The 23938-nt window shown below is 38.1% G+C and overlaps 1 protein-coding gene across 5 annotated transcripts in view; it reads left to right on the top strand.

Moving 5' to 3' along the window:
• mllt3 (MLLT3 super elongation complex subunit) overlaps positions 1–23938 on the top strand; it is a 69338-nt gene that overhangs the window by 24479 nt on the left and 20921 nt on the right. For 4 of the 5 annotated variants that reach the window (XM_056259275.1, XM_056259274.1, XM_056259272.1 and 1 more), the window contains exons 3-6: positions 17614–17696; positions 17840–17983; positions 20813–20851; positions 22395–22523. In XM_056259275.1, coding sequence (XP_056115250.1) covers positions 17614–17696; positions 17840–17983; positions 20813–20851; positions 22395–22523 — 395 coding nt within the window. The remainder of the gene's footprint in view (positions 1–17613; positions 17697–17839; positions 17984–20812; positions 20852–22394; positions 22524–23938) is intronic. The other variant, XM_056259273.1, reaches the window with a different exon arrangement.

Below are 23938 nucleotides of genomic sequence, written 5' to 3'. Positions count from 1 at the left end.
GTTTTATTGTTATTTACTCTGTCTGGCTGCTAAGGTTTTATTGTCATGGTGGAATACTGCTCATACCACAATGCATTTTATTGACTCATTATGTCTGCGAGTAAAATTATACCCTGAACACACATTCGAGATGGAGCAGGAAACTGCATTTGTTAAGGGTTTGTGAATTTCTTTAAGGGCTTGTTTCAATTCTTATGCATTCACATTTAGAAGATATAGGGTTTGGGTGCCTCGGAGTCTGTGCATGTTTAGTTTTATTTCTAGTCATTATGCTTCAAGGAGCACTATTATGTAGCCACTTAGTTTGGGAAATAGGCTATGTCTTTTGATGCTTGCTCTCTCTCTGGGTTTTTCCTGGGTCAAAAAAGGTATTCAGTGATGGTAGATGAACAAGGCCATCCACACAAACAAGTTTTGGTTACCCATGTGAACTGCGAGCCCATTACTGACAACAAAACCAAAGAGGCAGTTTATAATATTAACTTATCCTATTTATTCATGAAATGGCAGGACATATCATAAAATAAAGTCCTTAGAACTGTCTATAAAAAAAAAAATCTGTAAAAGTATATGTAAAAAGTCATTGAGCAACTGTTTTGAATAAAAAGACAGGTCATATGTCATACACTATCAGATTGTTTTGTTCCATCCATTTCTATGGTTATCACGGTCAATCTGATTCAATCGCACGTGTAACTACAGTTGTAAATCCAGCAATGTGTATCAGCATGGAAAATATAGATTTATCCACAGAAAACGAGCAAAGATGATCTGGCATGATCATTGAAGCAAATTACAACGCGAAGTATGCAAAGCTAGCCTGGGAATTAACCCAGACAACTTCTGGCAAATTTAGATTTGCTCTGAAAGTTAGTCTGGCAAAGAGCTCATTCAAGCCCATTTCCAATCCGTCGAAATCGAGGCACCAATCAGAAACGTTGGGGCGGGCTTTACACGATGACGACAGCGCTGGGATTTTAAAGCAGATTTTGTAGCCTACATTACAAAGATGGATGCCGCCGTCGAACATCACTCGATCGAATCAGCTATCGCGTCTGTTTTAAGCGATTTGAACATTTCCTTTTTGTTAAAAACCGAGCAAAGAACAACACTCGGAGATGTTTCTCCGCCGCTCTGCATACGCCATCTCCTTCATCGCTCTGATTGGTTTTAGGTCTATCCGCGACGTCCGTTGGTGACGCCCCTCTGGAAATGATTCGTCTATGACGCTTTGCCAGACCATAACTCTAAGACCATTACAACTGAGAATGGTCTGGTTTTAACCAGGCTAATGGTGCGTTCACACTGGACGCGAATAGCGGGTCAGGCGCGAGTGATTTCAATGTTAAGTCAATGCAAAGACGCGTTACGCGCGTAAAAAAAATCCTGTAGAGCGCGGCGTGGTAGACGCGAATACGCCTCATTCGCGCGTCAAGTTCGCGCGAATGGCGCGAATTGAAGCGTCTGGCGCGGAAGCACGTTATGCGCGAATGATTTAGTTAGTGCTATTTGTGCATTCACGCGTTTGACTCGAATTCGTGTCTGCCGCCCGAGTTGAAAAATGTGAACTTCTGCGTCAATTCGCGCCGCGTTAACCAATCAGGAGCCTGCTTGCTGCAGTCACGTGGTGAAGTGAAAGTTTGTTATTTTAATCAATTATTTTGTAATATTACTAAAATGTCTGGTGTGGTTCTAATGCACAACAAAGCAAATCTTTCACATAAAAACTCGATTTTAATAAATGAGAGATAGTACTCATTTTGTATTGAATGCTATTTATTCCATATCTATTTTAGATTATGTGAAACATTATTATTTTAATGTAAAAACAACAAACACTTAATATATAATAAATAAATAAAAATCACAGGACAGGTTTCACTTTTGGAGGCTGGCTCCATTTATTATCAAAACAAAAATAAATGACAGATTAGGTGGATGCGGGCGAGGGTGAACCTCGCGCTGGGATGTAGAGCGCGGGCTCGACAGGCATAGACCACTCGAGGCCGAGGCTTTACACGGCCTACGCTGTCCTCGTCAGCGTCCTCACCGTTAGGTCCACCAAACCTAGCTCCTGGAGCAAATTGTGAAACTCCTGAAACCCTCCGGAGGGTCTGGTGGACCCGAGTACAGCGACGATGTCCCCTACGCAGCTGTTTCTGCTTTCCAGAGCATATACGAGCGGTGACTCTCTCGAATAATGCTAATGCTAATGCTCGATAAACATCTAAAAAGATGGCCGCCAACGGGTTTCGAAACTTTCGCCTCCGGATTTCGCCATTGACACGCGAATTAACACAAAGTGGTCAAGCGTCAAACTAGACGCGGTAGACGCGAATTTGACACGCTATTCGCTAGGGGTGCGCCAAAATATCGATATGGCGATATCTCACGATATTTACTCCCGCGATCGATTCTCGATGCGCTCTTGCCAAGTATCGATCTTAAAAGCCGTTATAAAACGCTCTATTCATTATCTGAGTTGACTGGATTTGACTAGCTTTCATGAGGCACACACGCAAAGTCTCTCGCTCTCTCCCTCTCTGCCGTGCTATGTATATGCGCGCAGTAGGCTGTTCTGTCTCGCATGCGCGCTCTAGATTCCGGGAGATTTGAACTAATTTGCGGGCATCAGGGAGACGCTATCATTATGCGGGAGACTCCCGGAACTTCCGGGAGACTTGGGATGTCTGGCTTTGCAAAAGATATATTGTGAGTTATTACTGATAATATGTCGATTATCGTCATATCGTGATATTATCGGTATCGTGAACAATGTATCGCATATCGTATCGTATCGTGAAGTACCCAGCGATTCCCAGCCCTACTATTCGCGTCCGGTGTGAACGCACAGTAATGCAAAGCTGCACTCTTGCGAAAACTCCCTTTATAATCAATGAAGCTGTCTACACTGTGCAAGAAATCTCTTACTGACATAGTGGTTCTACTTTGTTGGTTATAATTAAAGGATTCGTGAGCATGCAGAACTTGAGCGGATTCTGACTAATTTAAACGCATCTGATTGGCCACTGCGTTCACATGCTCAACAGTTATGTCTGTGATTGGCTACAGAGCTCAAGGCTGAAAAAACACGAGGTAAATGGAAACCTTTGACGTTCTTAACAGAGTGCAAACACTCACGAGAGCGTTTTAAAGCAGCCGGCTATCAGTGGGTACCAGTACTGCAGAAGGGCAGATATCGTCACATTAAATAAATCTTTGCGGGACAAAGATTATTTTTAGCGGCCGCCAAAATATAGTCAATGCAGGAAAAACCACGTCTCTCTCTGTTGTTGTAAATTCTGTGTAGTGCTGCCTGGTGAGGTCCATTCAAATCTTGCAATCTGATTGAGTTGAAAGATGATTTCAGCAAACACAGTGAAAACAGCACAGGTTTGTCTTATCGTCTCTGCTTTCTTTCATTTATTGCATGACTTGCTTGTTTTGTAATCATCCGCTGATAACCACAATCAATGCAATGCTATTTAGAGTCTTGGAATGAATTTTGATGCTGCTGAAGTCAACCTGAAGACATTAAGCCTGATTCGCAAATAGCACTGCCTCATATATTTACATTTATTCATTTAGCTGACGCTTTTATCCAAAGCGACTTACAATTGCTATATATGTCAGAGGTTGCACGCCTCTGGAGCAACTAGGGGTTAAGTGTCTTGCTCAGGGACACATTGGTGTCTCACAGTGGATTCGAACCTGGGTCTCTCACACCAAAGGCATGTGTCTTATCCACTGCGCGTGCAGATGTGCTCATATGTGCTTTTAGCCTTTAACTTTTGTCTGTACTTTAACACTTGAGCTTGTTTTCTTCCTCATTAAAAAACATACAAAGTAGTGCATGTGAAAACAATCTTTCAGCCATGCATGCATCCAATAATGCATTTTAGGTATATACTGGTTTCAGGTATATAGTCTACTGCACACTTGCACTGCATCCAAGCATTCATGCCTGTGTTTGTGTGCTTGGATAGAGTACGTTTGCGGTCTGTGACCATAGAGTGATGCAGGCTAATTCGCTGCTGGTTCCTTTGAGATTTTCCTCGAAGTTTTTTTGAGTAAAATAAACCTGTAGTAAACATAACTTGACTGTACTTTGACGTTTTGTTCTACAACGTAAATGACACACTCCCATATAATAGTGAAAACGCAAATTTTGAAGCAGTTATGTTCATTTTTGAAAACATACGTTTTTAATAAGTAACTAGATAAGACAGCTTGGGTTGTGAGTGTGTGCAGTTTATGTTGTAGAACAAAACGTCAAAGTATCGTCAATGTTTACAAAAGTATCGACTTTATTTTACTCATGAATCGAAAAATCCCATTATAAAACTCCATAGGAAAATCTTAAAAGAACCAGTGGCGAATTAGACTTCGCAAACTTTTGTTTTGAGTTCAGTGTCAGTAACAGTTTACAATACAAAGTTTGTGAACATACAGTACAATAATGTAATTTTTATAAATGTACTATTATTTATTGTTTATTCATGTTTGTTTATAATACCTAATATACTAATTTAGTTTTTCACAAAAAAAAAACATTTACAAGTGTCAGTACGTGTACACACACTCAAAATTAATACTTTTATTCAGCAATGATGCATTAAATTGATCAGATGTGTCAGTGAAGACTTTTGTTGTTACAAATAATATTTTAAGTAAATGTTGTTGTTATATTTAACTGTATTTTTTTTTTTAAATCCTGAAAAAATGTATCAGTTTCCACAAAAATATGAAGCAGCAAAACTGTTTTCAACACTGATAATAATCATAAATGTTTCTTGAGCAGCAAATCAACAAATTAGAATGATTTCCGAAGGATCATGTGACGCTGAAGACTGGAGTAATGATGCTGTGCCATAGAAGTAAATTACATTTTAAAATATATTAAAATAGAAAACCGTTATTTTAAATTGTAATAATATTTCACAATATTATTGTTATTACTGTTTTGTTTGTTTTTTATTAAAAGAAATGCAGCCTTGGTGAGCAAAAGACACTTAATGACCACAAATGTTTGAATGGTATAGTGTATTTTCTTTAATGTTAAAAATGTATTGTAAAACTGAATGCTGTTGTTCATTGGTAGATCTTGATACCTAACATATTTACAATACTGTTGTACAATTACGTTGAGTTCTACTTTTTGTGTCTGCTTGTGTAAATGGAAGCGTAATTTTTCCCAGATATTAACGTCAAATTGTCACAACATATAGTTATTTATGATGATGTTGACTAGTTTCTCATCACTTCACCCATTCGTCTGCAGTGAATGTTGAACAGACCCGCACACAGAACGAAGCACAAACGGCACTAGTGTCAAGGCTCACGCTCGAGTGAGGGCCTCAAGCAGCTGTAATTGCAAGCAGAGCCGCTCTTGACTATACACCAGGACGATTTTCACCGAGCGGGACGGGGCTCGCTGGAATTCAACAGAGTGGACTGTTTGTTGAAAAGCGCAGAGGGAGAGGGTCATCGCTCGTTGTTTCAAGTTGGCATCTGGGGAATCTTTACTAAGCTGGGCGTTTTCCATGACCCATGGTGCCTTGGCACTGCTGAAATGCATTTGAAAACATGCTTTGAAAGTGAGCAAAGATCCAGGGTCAGTTTTTCCCCTTGTTTTGAATTGCGTGTTTGAGAAAGCACAGCTGGGAAATGGCAGGCTGAAGTGTTGCTCCATGGGGGCAGGGTACTTGAGAAGCAGATGTTAATGCGGTGGTTTTGGATGATGGGGGTCTGAAGAGAGCTTTTCTCCATGCTGAATCCCTCGTTTATGCAGGATGACATGTCCAGGAAAACAGGCTACAGTGTATTCTAGCATGTCCTGTGAAAATGATGAATGAGAGTGATCCAACATGCCCAAAACAACCTGAGACCTTGGTGGTTCTTTGACATTCAGTGGTTCCCATGCGGTAGGTGTCGATTTACACCTTTGTGTGTGAACACAGTGGTCCCATATGGCAAACTCTGCAACCAGACCACCTTTTTGCATGTCTAACCCTTTCCATTCATCTTTCTACTTGGGTAAAAATGTAAATTATATAGGGATGCGCAGTATATTGGTACCATTTTCATTTATTGGCTGATATTAGAGATTTTTAATTTATTTGCATTGGACAATTTAGGATATTTAATAGTAATGCTCCTTTCTGCTATTTTTACATTTAGATTACCATTGCCGTCACTTAATGTTCACTTAAAGATAATATTTAAAAACACTCTTAAATGTAGTAAATCTCAAAATCAATATCCATTTTTCATACTGCACATTGTAATGTCTAAATTCTCTTCTAGCTTTCAAAACAATTGATTTTAGTATTTAGTTTTAATTTATTTAGACACAATTTTTTTTAGAATTAGAATTTTAATATCTGCCATTTATCAGTTAACCACCATAACATGAAAATAATTATTGGCTTATTGGCCAGAATTGTAATATTTGTCCACTGAAAAAAATAAGTCTGCAGTGCCTTTAGACAGTACATTTAGTATACCGGTAGATGTATATAGACCAAACCTTATTTCTCACTGACTCCCTCTCACTCCATCCAGAGTTGGATGAAAAAAATGATGCAACAATTATGCACAAAATTGGAATATCGCGTAAAACATTTGCGAATAAATCAGCGTTTCCATCCCATGTGTTTAAGAAAACTAAATCGTCAATTCTTGGGAAGTTAGCGCAACATTTCTGTAATAAAAATTGAAGTTGCTGTAATCGGGGAAGAAACTGTGACGTGTTTTTTCCCCCTACATCATAAATGACTTGCGTCTCAGAGTGAATGGATGAAACACAATAAACACTGTCATGTTCTCTTGCGTTCTGATGCTGGTGTTTGTGAACAATCATGTGAGACGCTTCTGGGAGGGAATGAAACCAAATCATTCTGATGACAGACTTTGGCTCAGATATTTCAGAATGATCAAACCAACATTTAAAATGCTGCAATGAAACTGATCCGTTAGGCAAAGTCACTTTTTTTTTTTTGCTTAAGGGATTTATTTGGCAAATGTGTTTCCATCATAGTTTATGCGCATGTCTTCTTATCGGATAAAATAATGATCCGCCTCAATTGAGTGCATAGCCTACGTATTGTATGTGCATTTTTAGAACGTATGCACATCTTGGCTTTTCCTTCCTGCATTTATTCTTTTTTTTTTAATGCTATATCCCAAAATGCACATAAAAATGGATAATGGATGAAACCGAGCTATGATAGCAGGACTGACATCACTTATACAGCTTTAGTTACATCTTATTGGTTTCCTCACAACCTGTCAGTTTTGTAAATTCAGTTAAGAGGTTCAGGCAGGTTGTCTTAAGCTGATGGTAAGCACATATTGTGGTTGGTCGACCGTATGAGAGCTCGGTCTTGAACTGCTAAAGACTCTCCACCTCAAATGTCGCACTAATTCTCCAAACCTTCCAAATGAGGTTTAACCTCCCTTTTAAACCAGCAGTGCACTGCCCAATCTTTTTTTTAGTCCATGTTCTCATGGCACCTGCTAAAACCTAATATATTTGATTGGAAAAAGCATCTAACAATGCTCAAATGCTGGCTAATGATATTAGAGATTTCCTGTAGTAATAAAGAGGCAGGGTCAATCAAAGCAGTGTCTGGAAGTCAGTGCGGGTCACTTTACTTTAAGAGTAGTGTGCCGGGAGGGTCTTACCGAGAGTTTGGCTGCTGTCAATGGTAAATGGACTGCATTTATATAGCGCTTTCACAGACCCAATGGCCACCAAAGCGCTTTACATTTTGCCTCACATTCACCCATTCACTCACTCATTCATACACCGACGGCGGTGTCAGCCATGCAAGGCGCCATCCAGCTCGTCGGGAGCAGCTGGGGTTAGGTGTCTTGCTCATGGACACCTCGACACTTGGTCAGGTGGAACTGGAGATTGAACCACCAACCTTCCGGTTTGTAGACAACCTACATGAACCACTGAGCCACTGCCGCCCCGATATTGTGCTTAACCCCGGATTTCCACCAACTGCGGAAGGGCTGCGGATCGGCTCCATGCTCCGCCGTCCTTCAGTACCCACCAGGTCCGGATTTGTTGCGGAACGGCTGCGGCCATGACTGACAGCTGAAGTCACGAGGACCCACTAGATCTCGCGAAATTCACGTATGATCGTGCGATATAACAATCTGGCCTATCCTGAATTGTAGGGCTGGGTAAAAAATATCAATTTCTCGATATTAATCGATTCTCATTTTTACGAACCGATATCGATTCTTAAATCTCAAGAATCGATTAGTCCTCCTGTTTTCATTTGATGAATGAATGGAACATTGTAGCCCGCATCCCATCCAATAAATCGCAATAATCTTTGTGCTTTGTTACTATTGATACTAAATAAAGTCTCAAATTTCAAATTACGTCCATTTTCTTACGAAATTCAAAAACATAAATACCGTTTTGGCGCTGTGGCGTGAGATCGCTCTGGCTCAGCTCAAGAGAAGCAGCAGCGTGGAGCGCACATGATCTCCTCTTCTGCCTTAATAATACCAGTTACAGCGCGAAATAAACATGAATGAACGTCTGAAAGTGTGCTAAAAGATAGAGTACAACTTATCGAAATCCGTATCATGTCACATGGAATCGCTCAATCAGTGTTTCAACCGTGGAAAGACGTCAGTAAAACAACTTGTAAACATCATGTAAACATCATCATCCGGCAAAAATAGATCTGCTCCGGATCGCCGGAACTGGGACGGAGTCAAAACGCAGCCGTTCCGCAGTCAGTAGAAATACACACATTGACTTTAATGGAAACCTATTGACTCCGCCGCCGTTCCGGAGCGGATCCGCAGCCGTTCCACAGTTGGTGCAAATTGCCAGTGAGTCTGGGACTAATTATGGACCGACCCATTTCACATCACAAATGATTTGTTATTCCAGGTCAGCCAGCACTCTAATGAAAATGAATGGGAGGATTTTATGAGTCTTGAGTCACAGCAAGGGCACTGCAATTGCAAGCTACCGTCGTCATTTTAATGAGGCAGCGGCCACCTCAATGGTTCTGGTCCTTCTTGCTGAGCAAATTAAAAGATTCAGGAATACAACAGTAAGCGGTTGTGACAACTTAATGCTACATTTGTCGTACTTAAGCTACTGGGTTGATTAGCTCTGAATGCAATCGTCCTCAATAGTCCAGTAATCTGTGAAGCATGGTGACCTACTGACTTACTGCAGGTGATTATCTAAACTCTGCAACATATTTTGCAGGTCCTCATTAAGCTTGCCATTTTTTTCATATATTATTTTTTTTTTTACTATTGGCTTTCCATAGATTTTAATCATGGTATATGCCTCTACCGTCTTATTTAATTAAATATGAAAAAGCAAGAATGCAAGGGATAGAAGTCTGATTTTCACAATAATTGTTTTTGGGAACGAATTTCATTGGAATATTGCAATGCAATATTATAATGTTCATTTATTTCTTCATATGACAGAATATATTTTAAATGAATAAACTTGTATTAATAAATGAATGATCTTTTATTAATAAATTAATAATATTATAATATTAATACAAATATTTAAAATATTTAAAATCTTTTTTTATTTAATAATATACTTGTAATTAATAGTTTCTGACATAAATGTATACATATTTGTATTTTAAAATAAATGTAATGCATTTGGAATTTGCCTTCATGGAAGCATATTTTTTTTTAATACTCTCTGTGTGTGGCTCTATGTAAGACATTGCAGATGTGTTCTGGGTAATGCATACAGGGCTTAGCATTAGTAACACAACTTCTTTTGTGTCTGGCTGCACTGATTTGATTTTCAACAGTAAATCCCTGTTAATAATTTCTGGGTTACATTTATATTTTATCAGCATGAAAGGGGATTTATGGCTTGAGCGCTGTCGTTTTGGCCTTGGTTGAACCCTGTGCAGGTGGTCCCCTGTGAGTGGGATTGTTTATGCTGAAGGTAGGCCTATATCTTTCTCTGGAGTCTTTAGGTCAGATATGAGATTGTAATCTGAGACCAAGCGAAATTCTCTTCCCACAAGCCCTTAGTGTTACTATGACTGGATATTGTGGAGAAATGTACTACGAATCAGGGGTGTTTGATTGGACTGAGCCGTAAATGATAATTAAATCATACAAAGTTTCTGAAGAGACACTTGCTTTATATGATTAACATGTGAATAAAAGCCTAAATTCGATCTAGGAACTTTGATCAGCGAACATAAACGCTTTATATGATGAACAGATCGAATTTAAGCTTTTATTCACATATGAACTTTGATCAGCGAACATAAATAGATCAACCGTACTTGCTTGACGTGCGAGAACAAACCTCATTGGTTCCTGCAGAAGCTCAACCGTGATGCGTAACACGAGAACGAACCTCATTGGTTCCTGCAGAAGCTCAAACATGCTGCGTAACACGAGAATGAACCTCATTGGTTCCTGCTGAAGCTCAAACGTGATGCGTAACACGAGAACGAACCTCATTGGTTCCTGCGGAAGCTCAAAAGTGATGCGTAACACGAGAACGAACCTCATTGGTTCTTGCGGAAGCTCAAACATGCTGCGTAACACGAGAATGAACCTCATTGGTTCTTGCAGAAGCTCAAACGTGATGCGTAACACGAGAACGAACCTCATTGGTTCCTGCGGAAACTCAAACGTGATGCGTAACACGAGAACGAACCTCATTGGTTCCTGCGGAAGCTCAAACGTGATGCGTAACACGAGAATGAACCTCATTGGTTCTTGCAGAAGCTCAAACGTGATGCGTAACACGAGAACGAACCTCATTGGTTCTTGCGGAAGCTCAAACGTGATGCGTAACACGAGAATGAACCTCATTGGTTCTTGCAGAAGCTCAAACGTGATGCGTAACACGAGAACGAACCTCATTGGTTCCTGCGGAAGCTCAAACGTGATGCGTAACACGAGAATGAACCTCATTGGTTCTTGCAGAAGCTCAAACGTGATGCGTAACACGAGAACGAACCTCATTGGTTCTTGCGGAAGCTCAAACGTGATGCGTAACACGAGAATGAACCTCATTGGTTCTCGCACATCAAGCGAACATGCTTGAGCTTCCGTTTACCACAACTGATGTGTGAGTTTATTAATGAGTATATGTGAATAAAAGCCTAAATTCAGTCTCTTCAGAAAATTTGGACTAAACAGCTTGATTCGTATGGATTAGTTTTACGGTCACTTTAGGAACTTTTTGAAGCGTCAAAATGTCAAGTTGCGTATTAATAGAGGAACAGAAATCTCTCAGATTTCATTAATATCTTCATTTGTGTTTCGGAAATGAATGAAAGTCTTATTTGTTTGGAACGACATGAGGGCGAGTAATTGATGAGAGCATTTCATTTTTGGGTGAACTATCCCTTTAAGGATTCTCTAAGCAATGCAATTGCCTTTAAGCTAATGCAGATTGAATCTGTTAGTTTAGGCAGACTAACAATGCCGTGGTTTGAAGTGTCTTTTTTGTTGCAAGATTCTTTTTGTCTTTTCTTTTTTTCCTATAATTTGGCTCAGTGTCTTCCGGCTGCCCCTCGTTATGACCCAGTCTCAGGAAAAGGCCAAATGCATTCTGACTGGCATTGTTTTATAATTGGCAGTGTGTGGTGTGTGTGGTGTTTGTGTGTGGTGTGTGTGTGTGTAAAGACAAACTCTTCTTGGCGTTTTTCAATAAAAAGTGTGCAGTTCATTCTCTGTTCTGGTTCTGCTGTAGCTGTTGGCTGAGTTCCTCTTGGAGGTCAATGAGTGTATTGTGCACTTCACTCGTACAGTGTGTCTACCCCCCCCCCACCCCCCCCCCCCCCCCCCCCCCCCCCCCATCCCCTGTGTAAAATGACCTTTTCATCTTAAGCAAAAGATCTAGAGCTGAGATAACAACCAGACAGATTTCAAGTTCAGTTCTGTTTTCTTTTGAGTTAAGGTGGATCTACTTTAAACTACATCCTCACCTTTTTCTAACCTGTCTTGCAAGTGATTCAGCAGGTAGTGTATGAAGTTTCCTAAGGGTAAGTGTGGCAGATAAGGGGTTTCCATGAGATTTGAAAAGTTTTACTGATTTCCAGATTGGAAAAAGTGGGTAGTTCACACACAGTGTCCATAGATATTTATTTATTTTTATCAAGGCTTTAGGTTAACAATTTTATAAATGGAAAACATATTAGGTCCTGTCACAATTGACTAGTCACAATTTTCTCTAGTTTTTACCATCCCTGCAGTTTGATGTAACACTGATTTAATTGGTAATACTTTACAACACGTTTAATGCATTAGGTATCATGAACTAGCAAAGATCAATTTTTTTTTTTTTTTTACATTATTCATTATTATGAATAAACATGAATTCATAATGAACAATAGAGTGAGTGTTTATACCCCCACATTTTTTAACAGTAGGGTGTGTGTATACTTTACATAAAATATAAATAAATAACAACATTAGAATATATTTTCTATATTCTTATACTGAAATCTATCGAGCTGTTCCTCTAGATTCATCTTGACCTGATGAGAATGAGCATCACTAATCACATCTTGCTTTAGCTGGAAACATGTCTAATATTTGTCTCATCTAATGTTGCTTAAATAACGATGCCGTTGGAATTGACTATGTAACCTCCCACCGCTTAATGAAGTAATGAAACTAAAGTGATGATAAAGTAAAATGTCAGTGTCTTGCCTGTTACTGCTTATCTAATTAAAACATTGGTGATCCTTTTTACAGCATTTAGCTGATCACTTGTTGTTCATTGTTATTTCCCGATACCTAATGCATTACATTAATATTAACAAGTTGAACTTTATTGTAAATAAAGTTTTCAAGTACAAATATTTAGTTTTGTCATTAAAGCTACATGCACAATTATTATAATTAAATGAGTAAAATTACTACATTTTTGAAATACAGCACAATGCATGTCTTTTCAACTTTCCATGGCCTTTAATAAAATTGCTCATATCGTGATATAAGAATTTGGTCATATCGCCCACCCCTAATCTTGAGCTTGTGTTCAGCACAGACCTTATTTCAAGCATTTAACCAAAAGCCCATTCAAAAAAAACCATTGACTTCAGGACGATGGACACGGATGTGCTAAAATGCAAACTGATGTCCAGGTTTTGGCCTACCACACAATAGGGCAGTGTGTTTGGGAAGCACAACATCGACTTTCAGAGGTGATGCTAAATGAATACAAAATGATGCACTTGACTATGGCAAGCCGTATTAACTTTTATTCATTTCCAGGATATGAATACTTGATATCAACAATTCAATTTTCACTAGTTAAAATTATAATTATTGATATCAGGAATAATATTTCTACTAGTAACATTGGCAAAATATAGCTGCAAGCAGCCATTACCGGGGCCAAGCGCAAGAAGCGGCAACAGATGCCCTCATGGGTGGGAGTGGCAGACCAATTGCTTCGGTGCTTGGCCCCTAATTATTGATATCAGGAATTACATTTTCACTAGTAACAATGCTAATTCTTGACATCAACATTTACATTTTCACTAGTTAAAATGATAATTCTTGATATCAACAATTGAATTTCAACTAGTAAAAACTATAATTCTTGATCTGTAATTGTATTTTCACTAGTGAAATGTCACCATAGGCTGCCATTCAAAATCAATTCTTGATATCAAGAATTGATTTCTTACTAGTTGAAATTCCAATTTCACATATCAGAAATACAATTCTTACAGTAAAAACCTTTATTTTTGATATCAAGAATTAAATTGTCACTAGTTGAAATGTCTATTCTTGATATCAACAATTGAATTGCTACTAGTAACAATGTTCATTTTTGATATCAATAATTCAATTTTCACTAGTGACAATGTTAATTTCTGATATCATGAATGTGATTGTTACTAGTAAGAAAGCCATTTTAGATATCTGAAATAATATTGATATCAGAAATACATTTTCAGATATCAAAAATAATAATTTTTTTTACTAGTAGCAATTCAGTTGTTGATATCAAGAATAGACATTTAGACTAGTGATAATTTAATTATTGATATCAGGAATTCGCATTTTTACTAGTAACAATGTAATTATTGATATCAAAAATTATATTTCTACTAGTAAGAAATCAATTCTTGATATCAACAATTGATTTTGAATGGCAGTCTATGGTGACATTTCACTAGTGAAAATACAATTGTTGATATCAAGAATTACATTTTTGATATCAATAATTCAATTGTTGATATCAAAAATGTAATTGTTCATATCAAAAAATGTAATTGTTGATATCAAAAATGTAATTGTTGATATCAACAATTCATATCCTGGAAATGAATAAAAGTTAAAACGGCTTGCCATACTTGACTTGTCCTAAGAAAGAGTTACATGCTAAATCTCCAAAATACTGTAAGTGTGCCTGTCTGAAGAACTGCAACAAACAAAAAACAGAACCCTCCAGCAAGAGCATATACCTCTTGAGTTTGGAGAGTTATGCTTGTTAAAGTGTTTTGAATAGCTAAGAAATCCCACACAGGAGAGAAAGCATCTTACAAACAAAATACCCTATAATAGCTTTCTCACTCTTCTCACTGCCAATGGCTTCATGGGCCCGAATGAATGCGCCATACTAAACAGACCCTTTCAAGGGACGATAACTAAACGCGACCCGACACGGCAATAAATCTCTGTAATATTTGTTTAGCGGATGCTGTTTTGGGATCCGGCGACCTTAGGCTCGAGGTCAGTCATCGTCTAGCCGTTCAAGTCACCACATAGCCTGAGGGGGGAAGGGGCGCAGTTGCTATTACAACCTTAGCATGCCGATTGATGTTGAGCTTTGTCAGTTTCCTTCGAGAGCATCTTGAGTTTTTCCACCGCCTGTTTGAAGGAGTTCTGTGTCGGTTCATTGAAAAACACTTCAAGGCTACGTTTTAAGTCAGTATCTGCAGTAGCATTCATCTTTTTTTAACCAAATAAAAACATATCTTTGCTGCCTAAAATTGCGGAAACTATTTTCAGCATTTTTTTGAGAAGCAAATCAGCAACATTTGAGAGTTTGAGGTTAATTCTCAAACAAAAACTGATTTGTGAGGCAGTTTATTTTAATAATGGCTTAATTTGACATAATATTGAGTGCAGTTCATTATATTAAAAGGCGCAAGGAAAGAACTAGTTCCTCTTTTTAGTTCACGTTGTCTGCAGGTGTCCTTGTATCCATTAACGCTCAACAGTTCATGTTGACTAATTGGCGATGCTGTTAAAAGCTCTTTTGGGATTTGGAGAACGAGACAAACAAGTGTTCCCATGGGACGTCACCTGACCTAAACTGGGTGTTTATCCTGAAATGTCTAATTGGGACCAAGCCTGATGTTTTTTTCTTTTGTACCTTCAAGTGTGTGTGTGTGTGTAAAACAAGAGTTGACAGAAAATGTATTCACTGCAGAGGTTTGGTGTTTTGAGATGATGAATGATTTGTGTAAGCAAAACTAAATGTGCTTTGGAGCAGTTTATTTTTATAAGTAGTGTCTCTCGATGAAGGCCATAAATTTAAAATAACAAGATTGAAGCGCATTGTTTTTATGTTGCACAATGGAGTTGGCCATAAAGACACATAAATAATGCAGTTAATCAGGGAAGATGTCACACACGTTCCAGGTCATTTAAACTGCACGTCTAAACACTAATAAGTTCCCTCGGGAGGCAATGAACCTTTTTGGAACGCCTCCCTGAGACATGGTGGCGATGTGGAGTTTATTGCAACTTTTCACCATATAGGCCTATTTTTACTTGGCAATGAAGTTTAATGCTCACAAAGGGTTCATTATGTATAAAGACAATTTGTTTAAAGTTGATTTATGTATGGGCTATATATTTTATTTCTGAGGGATCATGTGACATTGAAGACTGGATTAATGGCAGCTCAAATTGCAACAATATTACAGTTTTTACTGTATTTCAGATCAAATAAATGCAGCCTTGATGGGCTCAAGAGACTTCTGTAAAAATACTTTGTGTGTGTGTACGTGTAATAAACAATATAAGAATATATATGATACTGTTCCTCCAGTGATGCTCATTCAGGTTATGAGGGATATAACCTCATATTGCCAGCAGGAAACGCATGCCTATTATGCCTATTTGACTTATATAATGTTGCTTGAATAATAACAATGCTTGATTTGAGTATGTAACCTCCCATCGCTTTCACACCTCAGATTTGTCTCAAGAAATGTGCGTGTAAAGCGAGTGTTTAGGGTGGAAGAGGGGAGACAACAACCAATAAAACACAGACCTACTACACCACACTCATACAGACAAAGAATATATAAAAATATGAGCAGAAAAAACAAGGGGGCACCAGTTGATGGATTTCAAAAATATAACTATAACAACAAACGCACAAAATTCTCATCATTAGAGAATACTAATCCGTATTAGAGCAACTGATCTATATGGAAAATGAGGAAGAACATTTAAAATGTCTAATGATATATTCATTACATTTACGAGCACTACAATGTCTGGACAAATTACATCATCAGTTTAACAAGGAAAGAATTTTGTCTGTTCTTCTTTGAATTTCTGGTCTACATCATTGTGTATCAGAATAATTTGTGCCATTGTGTTCATAATCAGATGCTGCTGCATTATATATATTTAATTTGAAGAAGACAAGAATGAAATATGTGCACATACACGTTGCTGGTTCATGTTTCGAGCACTAGAGTATGTGAAATATACTCCATAACTTGAAAAACGCTTGCTCCGGTCCAGATATGAACTGTGATCCGCGCTGCGAGTGTTAAACTCATCGCAGTGTTCTGTTTAGAAACAGCTCTCATGTCGGTACTTAAGTATTGTTAGTCAAATATTTCATGTGTTGAAAAATTGAAAAATTTGACTGCTCTGACCGCCTCATGGGGAAAATGCAAACAACATTTTTGCTTTACTGTACTTGGAAAACATGCGACACGTGTCCGAACACAAAGCTGAACAGGCAGAGGTCTCGTCACATTTGAATTCTCTGCTGTAATGAGATCTCATGCGTAATACAGCGCAGTGATTGGATTAGAAGAGTTTATTCTCATGAGTAATGTGGAGAAAAGCTCAGAAACTGATGACATGGAAAGTACTCTCCAGCCACGGGAGCCAATCACCACTCCGAATTAACGCATATACCTCACTTTTAATGACGTTGGCTCTTTTTAAACCGGAAGAATGAAATGGCCCCGAAACATGAAAAAAAACGCCTTCCCTTTATAATAAACATAATGAGTGCTATTGTTGTTGTTTTCATTGATGTGCAACCAACTGTTAACATAACAAATAAAAAGTGTAATTGGGTTTTATGATCCTTTTATGAAGTAAATTTCATTCTTTTATTTTAATGTATTTTCTTAATTAAACTTGTCTTCTTAATACAATTTGTGTACATACCCACTTTACAAAATGCACTCAAGCTATATTACGACTAAAGGGGTTGCAAGCATGGTGTTGTACCCAATGCCATGGTTATATTCATAATACAGCACACCTATTTGTCACTTATTGCTTAACGTATTGGTGATTTGCATGCTAAAATTTAACTAAAAGTCTCTTTCTTTCTCTTGCAGTGTGCAAGGATCCACCATATAAAGTTGAAGAGTCTGGATACGCCGGATTTATCTTGCCTATTGAAGTTTACTTTAAAAATAAGGTACTGTCTTTTGAGCAAACCTGTAATTTGTGAATTATGATCCATTATAAACAAGTGCATTTGATCGGTTACATAAATTTAAACCAATTCCGACAGCATTGTGACTATGTACATTGGGTAATGTTTTTGTCACTTTTCACCAGGAAGAACCAAAAAAAGTGCGCTTTGACTACGATCTGTTCCTGCACTTGGAGGGCCACCCACCTGTCAATCATCTCCGGTGTGAAAAGCTCACGTTCAACAACCCTACTGAAGAGTTTCGCAAGAAGCTGCTCAAGGCCGGAGGGGTACGTTACTCACCTCTGGGAACAAGATGGGCGGGTCTTAAAAAAAATTTAAAAAAATAATTATTGGAGTCATGTGATTTCCATGATCAGTTCCTGAGCTAATGTACGTCTCAAAGATGGTTGAGAAAATATTTGTATTTTGTAACCGTTCGCACTGAGTTCATTAGTTGGAATCTTTTAAATCTCGAAAGGTCTAGTCACCTTTATTTATACATTTATACTTTGTAAAGATCATCAATTATTAAATTAGTTCATTTCATCTATAAGGCAGTTCTGCAAAAAAACATGTCATCGCCCAGCTCAGTTCAGTTCTCATACAGCAGCTAGGGTTGCCACCCCTCCCTTAAAATACGGAATCGTCCCGTATTTGTGAAATAAACAGCGCGTCCCGTTTTGAATCAATACGGGACGCGGTTTGTCCCGTATTTCCGAGTTGTCTTAAATGCATCATCACATGCAAATCATAACACCCGCATTCTGTGAAGACTCGTCCTATTCTACCCTTGATTGGGTAATACTCGCTGCCATTGTTGGTTTGATTGGTTTGTTTAATAACATCAGGTTCAGGGCCAATCAGAGTCAGAGGAGGGCGGGTCTTTTGGCAGAGAGTTGATAGCAATGCTAGCTTAGAGAAATCAAAGCACCGTCTCACAGTTCTTCATACGTTAAGGATCTCCCGAAGCAGATAGTCATAGTGTAATGACAGTTTTTTAATCAGCTCAATAATGTTCTGATTGATTACGTTTTCATATGCTCCATACCCTATGCCCATTTGCTAAGAAATAATGTTTCAATGTAAATGAATTATATCCATACATTATGGTATGATTTGTTTATTATAGTTAAGGTAGTCAGACACATGCATTTTTTAAATAAGAGAGAGAGATATTTAATAATAAAAATGTGCATGTGTGAAGAAAATGACTTATGCTTAACAAATCTAGAGAATAGGTCAATAGGTCTGAATACATAAATAAATAAATACATAAATAGATTTTCTTACCAATAATAAAAATAGTGTTATAATTAAATTTAGAAATGTTTGTAGATTATAGGTTATTTATGTGTGGTATCACTGTTTGGATGGTGTTACATGTTTGAAAGAAACAGCTACTCAGTGCTGCACGGAGTGACAAGTACACTTAACGCCTATAGTCCAATACTGCACAGTACTACTGGTCTACTGATGTTTTTGATGTTCAAGATCCTTTGCTAAAGTCATAGTTTTTTCCAATCAAATTTAGTATTTGTTTGAGTATCAACACATTTGTTTAATTTATAGTGAATAAGTTATGGATCTGTTAATTTAATAAGTTAATAAGTTAACATCTCACATACAACTCCGACGAAAGGCCATTTTTTTTGTAATCTCATTGTCACACTTTGTTAACGTTGTTTGTGATAGAGAGTGATTTATTCACAATGATTTCAATAGCAGATAGCTTATTATAATGTCCATTGGTATGATCTTATTACTTTCCTGAAAAATATGTTTTGAGTTATGATACCATTGGCATACCGTCGGGCCTGTGGTCATTGTGGCCCCGAGGGCTTTGGCCCCCGCTGCGGCCGCCGGCAGGCGTCCCTTATTTTTTTGTATTGAAGGTGGCAACCCTAACAGCAGCTCCAGTACAGTCAGATCAATAATATTGTTGTTGAATATTAAGTGTCCCCAACTAAGCAAGCCAGAGGCGACAGTGGCAAGGAACCCAAACTCCATCAGGGGACGGAGTAGAGAAAAGAAACTTTGGGAGAAACCAGACTGTTATAAGAAGTGTTCCTGGTTCTGATTTATGCAGCCTAACAATCATTTAACTGATTTGAATAATAGAAATTGATAATGTGTTATGTGTATGCAAGGTTATGTGTATGCCAGTTGTGTTTTTAGTCTAAATTTAAACTGACAAGAGTGTGTCTGCTTCCCGAACAAGGCTAGAAAGACTATTCCAGAGTTTGGGTGCTGGTAAATCAGGTGTTCATTGCAGAGGAATTGACTAGTTAGCCAACATGTGGTTTTAAAATACGTGCACTCTGTTCACAGGTGAAAAATGCAAGGGTATACCTTGCTGCTTGTCTGTGCTAGCGCTAGCAAAACAGTCTTCCAGAGATGAAGGCCAATGTCAGGCAATCGGTCCTAATGGAATTACTGTTCCCATCAACCAAGACAATAAGTAACTTTACAAGATTTGATTGGGCTAGTCGTGACACGACCATCTATCACTACAGGAAACTTGAGCTATCTTTGGGCCCCTTCCAGAGGGATCCACATGCTTTTTATGAATCAACTGGCTTAAATTGATTCGTTTTGTTGATCTTGGACACATTTTGAAGTTCCACCCGCATTTGAAAGCACATTAGTGTGGATTAGCCATGTACTGGGACGCTTATACCCTTAAGACATATTTAAAGAAATGATTCTTGAGAGGGCCCTCTTTGTAGTTTTAGTTCGCCTTCTCTTGCCTCATTCCAGTAATTCAAATGTTTTACGGCTGGGGGTATGACAACATCTCCTCTGGTGCTTGTCTGGGTTGCAGATGAAGCACGGCAGGAATCGAAAGAGTTTATTGGCAAACGGCAGTTGCGCGGGAAGTTGTTTTAATTAAGAGAGCAATATCAATTTAGCAAGATGGTGACTGAGAAAGGTCCTTTCCAATTTACCTGATTGTTTTGGCTGTTGAAAGGCATTTCGTCATTACATCAGGCTAGGAGTAAGCAGAGTGCTTCCTGCCAAAATGTGTGTTCGGGAGTGTTTGTTTGTCTGTGGTGGTTTGTGTTGATTCATAGTCCATTTTTTTCCCGACTGTAATATCTGTACTTTGTCCTTTACAGCAACGGGATCCTCACAAAAGATCTTCAGAGGACTCTAAAGTAAGGACATACTCCATTTTTTTTTTTATGTTTCAATGTGTTCAAAATCATATCTCAAATTTTTTTTTGGCTGAATGGCAATACACAATATATATATCTTGATATTTTCTAATTTTTTTCTCTATTTTGGTTTTTAAAAAAGCCCTTTTTTGTTTTTATTTTGTAAAAATGTTTTTTTTCCCCATCCTGCCCAATGTTGTACAACAAAAATATTGAAGGCTATGAAAACGGATATATAGTGAATGTAACCATAAAGGCTATTTCCAACAAAAAAAAAAGGGTTAAAAAGCGTTTCCCCATGAAATCAAGATTGAATTTGTTTGGCTTTTAGTATTAATATTTTAGTCTTACTATTATCTATACGCTAGTGTGCTCCAAAACAATGACAAAAATGGCATTTAGAAGATATAAGTGTTCAAAACTCAGTTTCTCACTTCCGACCAATACGGATCAATGATTTTGATGATATCACTCTGCACTTCAGCTTCTCATCAGATTTTCTGTCCAATCAAATGCTCTCTAGATTCTGAAGCTCCGCCCCCAACAGTATAAATAGCCGCTGAAGCTGCAGCTAAAATCGGTCACTCGTTCACACTATTACCATTTTCTATATAGTGAATGGCACATACTGTAGTGCACTATAGGGGATAGGGAACGATTCAGTGTAAATATGCTTTCCATTGGGGCGACTGAAGTCTGGTTTCACGTTAGTGTCACACGAACCGCCGCAGCTCCGGTCCAGAGACACGACAGCACAGAGCGGATCAAGCTGCTTTAAACAACACACATTAATTGTATCTTACGAGTTAAAGCTTGTCTCATGTTTAGTATAAATTGGATTATGCATTTTCCTCGCAGCAGCTCATTCTGTGTCCTCCGCTATTTTTCAGATGAGCTCGTAATATCAAACTGTATATCGAAATAAATGGTACTGCCTTATCCTATATAATTTATAACAAATAAATCAATATATTCTACAAACTCAATTTTCCACTCAGCCCTAGTTTAACAGAAGTTCAACAGTATTTTCTCATTTTGAAGTTTACCGGTTTCATTTTTTTATGTAATCTTCAAAATACAGTAACCTTTTCCTAGCTTTGTGTGGAAAAACAGGCTTTTTGTGTACAATGAAACACAGTAGCTCATGTCAGTAAAACACAAATAACTGATTGTAGCATACACTAACATTCGAAAGTATTACAATTCCATATTGTAAATATCACTACAATAACTACTTTCTTTTTTAATATATTTTGAAATGCTGAATTTTCAGCATCATTACTCCAGTCTTCAGTGTCTCATGATCCTTCAGAAATCGTTCTATTATGCTGATCAATGTTGAAAACATTTGTGCGTCTTAATCTTTTTCGTGGAAACCGTGATGCATTATTCTTCCGAATTCTTTGTTGAGTAGAAAGCTCAAAAGAACAGCATTAGAAATCTTTTGTAGATATCTATTGAAACAGCAATTTTTTACTGTCACTTTTGATCACTACTGATTCATCCTTGCTGAATAAAAGTATTTCTTTCTTTCATCTCTTAGGTAATGGTAATGCAGGAGGGCTCCACTTCTCTGTTCGGGCAGCATCTAAAGCTGCCCACATTACCCAGCAGCTCATTAACATTGACCTTCTCTGATGTGAAGAAGAGCAAGTCTTTCCCAGGGTCAAAGGTGAGTGTGGATCTCCAAGTTTGAGCGTCTGAACTTTTGAGAACACTTCGCATGACTCCCAGTTTCTCCAAGGAATCCTGCCTAATCCTGCATATTTGGCAAGTTGAAAGACGTTAGGGGCAATTTAAATCCAAGGATTTTAGAGATGTGAAACTTGGCTTAAGTCAAGCATTTCTTGGCTGCTGAGAAAGCACATGCTAACATTCCGATGACGTAAACGAACTTGCCAGGTGTCCCGTTGCAATAGCGAAAAACTTTCTTAGGTAATACTTTATTTTACAGTGTCCTTGTTACATGTAGTACATGTAGTTAATTAATATCACTCAGTACTTGCATATATGATTACACTGTAACACAGATACCTTAAAAAAAAGTGTAACCGATTCTTATCTACACCACGTTTACAGTTATCCGACACAGTGAAGTGAATCGCATTTTAATGAAGGAAAACTAATGGAAAACCTTAGATGCTGCTGCCTTTTATCTTCGCATCTATTAAACCACATTAGCCGTAATGCTAGTAAATCTTGCTTGACTATACCGCCATGTTTCTTTGATTTAGGTTTATTTTTAGTCTCCTGTGCAATACCACTTAGCCGCTAAGCATCTTGTATTGTACGCTAGCTCTTACAGTGAAGTTACAAGAGTCCCCGGAGCACATGGAAACAGTTCCCAATCCAAACAGGCCCTTGCGTGTGATGGATTACTGACAGATCAGGGGTCGTTCGCAGCCAACCTCCCCTGCACTACTACACCGGTCACTTCAGCAAAAACAAAAACGGCAATCTGCGCTTTGTTGTCCTTCTCCACTTCCTCCACTTAATTCGATGTTATGGTTGAAGATTTTTTTTGAAGGTTGATTGATCGCCAACCATAATGGTTGCCTGAAAAGTCAACCATTATGCAAACCTAGAGTTTTCTTGGAGACAAATTGCAAGCGTTTTGGCACTAAGCTCTAATAGCACTAAGAATTATGATCATAGTTATTTTCATTATCATGATTCAGATTTTAAATATAGAGAATAGAGGTTTCTACCTCTTTGTTTGCTGGCAAAATGTACTGTAGCATGTCCATTATAACTAAATACTTTTGACATGAACATTGCTGTCTTCTAGACCATTTTAAAGGACTTACGTCGTTTTGAAGCCAGTTTCAATGTGTTTGCAACACCGTTTCAAATGGGAGGAAAAGGTTTTGTCCATTTCTCGTAAAAGCTGTAGCAGATATAACAAAATAAAAGATGTTTAGGCAGGGTTGAACTCCCTTTCTGTCTAGACTGCTTAACGACTTAACTGCATCAATGACTTATTGACAGGAGCTAGTTAGCTTGAAGATAGGATAACCCTGTGTCATTAAAGTCAACGAAAGGCTTGTTGTTTCGTCCCCAGGTTGCCTCCCAGATAGCTCTGAGTTT

This window comes from Rhinichthys klamathensis, unplaced genomic scaffold (assembly GCF_029890125.1).
Source record: "Rhinichthys klamathensis goyatoka isolate OS25496 unplaced genomic scaffold, OSU_Roscu_1.1 h1tg000165l_1, whole genome shotgun sequence".
Taxonomy (NCBI): Eukaryota; Metazoa; Chordata; class Actinopteri; order Cypriniformes; family Leuciscidae; genus Rhinichthys; species Rhinichthys klamathensis.
The sequence above is the reverse complement of the archived record's forward strand: the minus strand, read 5'-3'. Positions and strand labels throughout refer to the sequence as shown.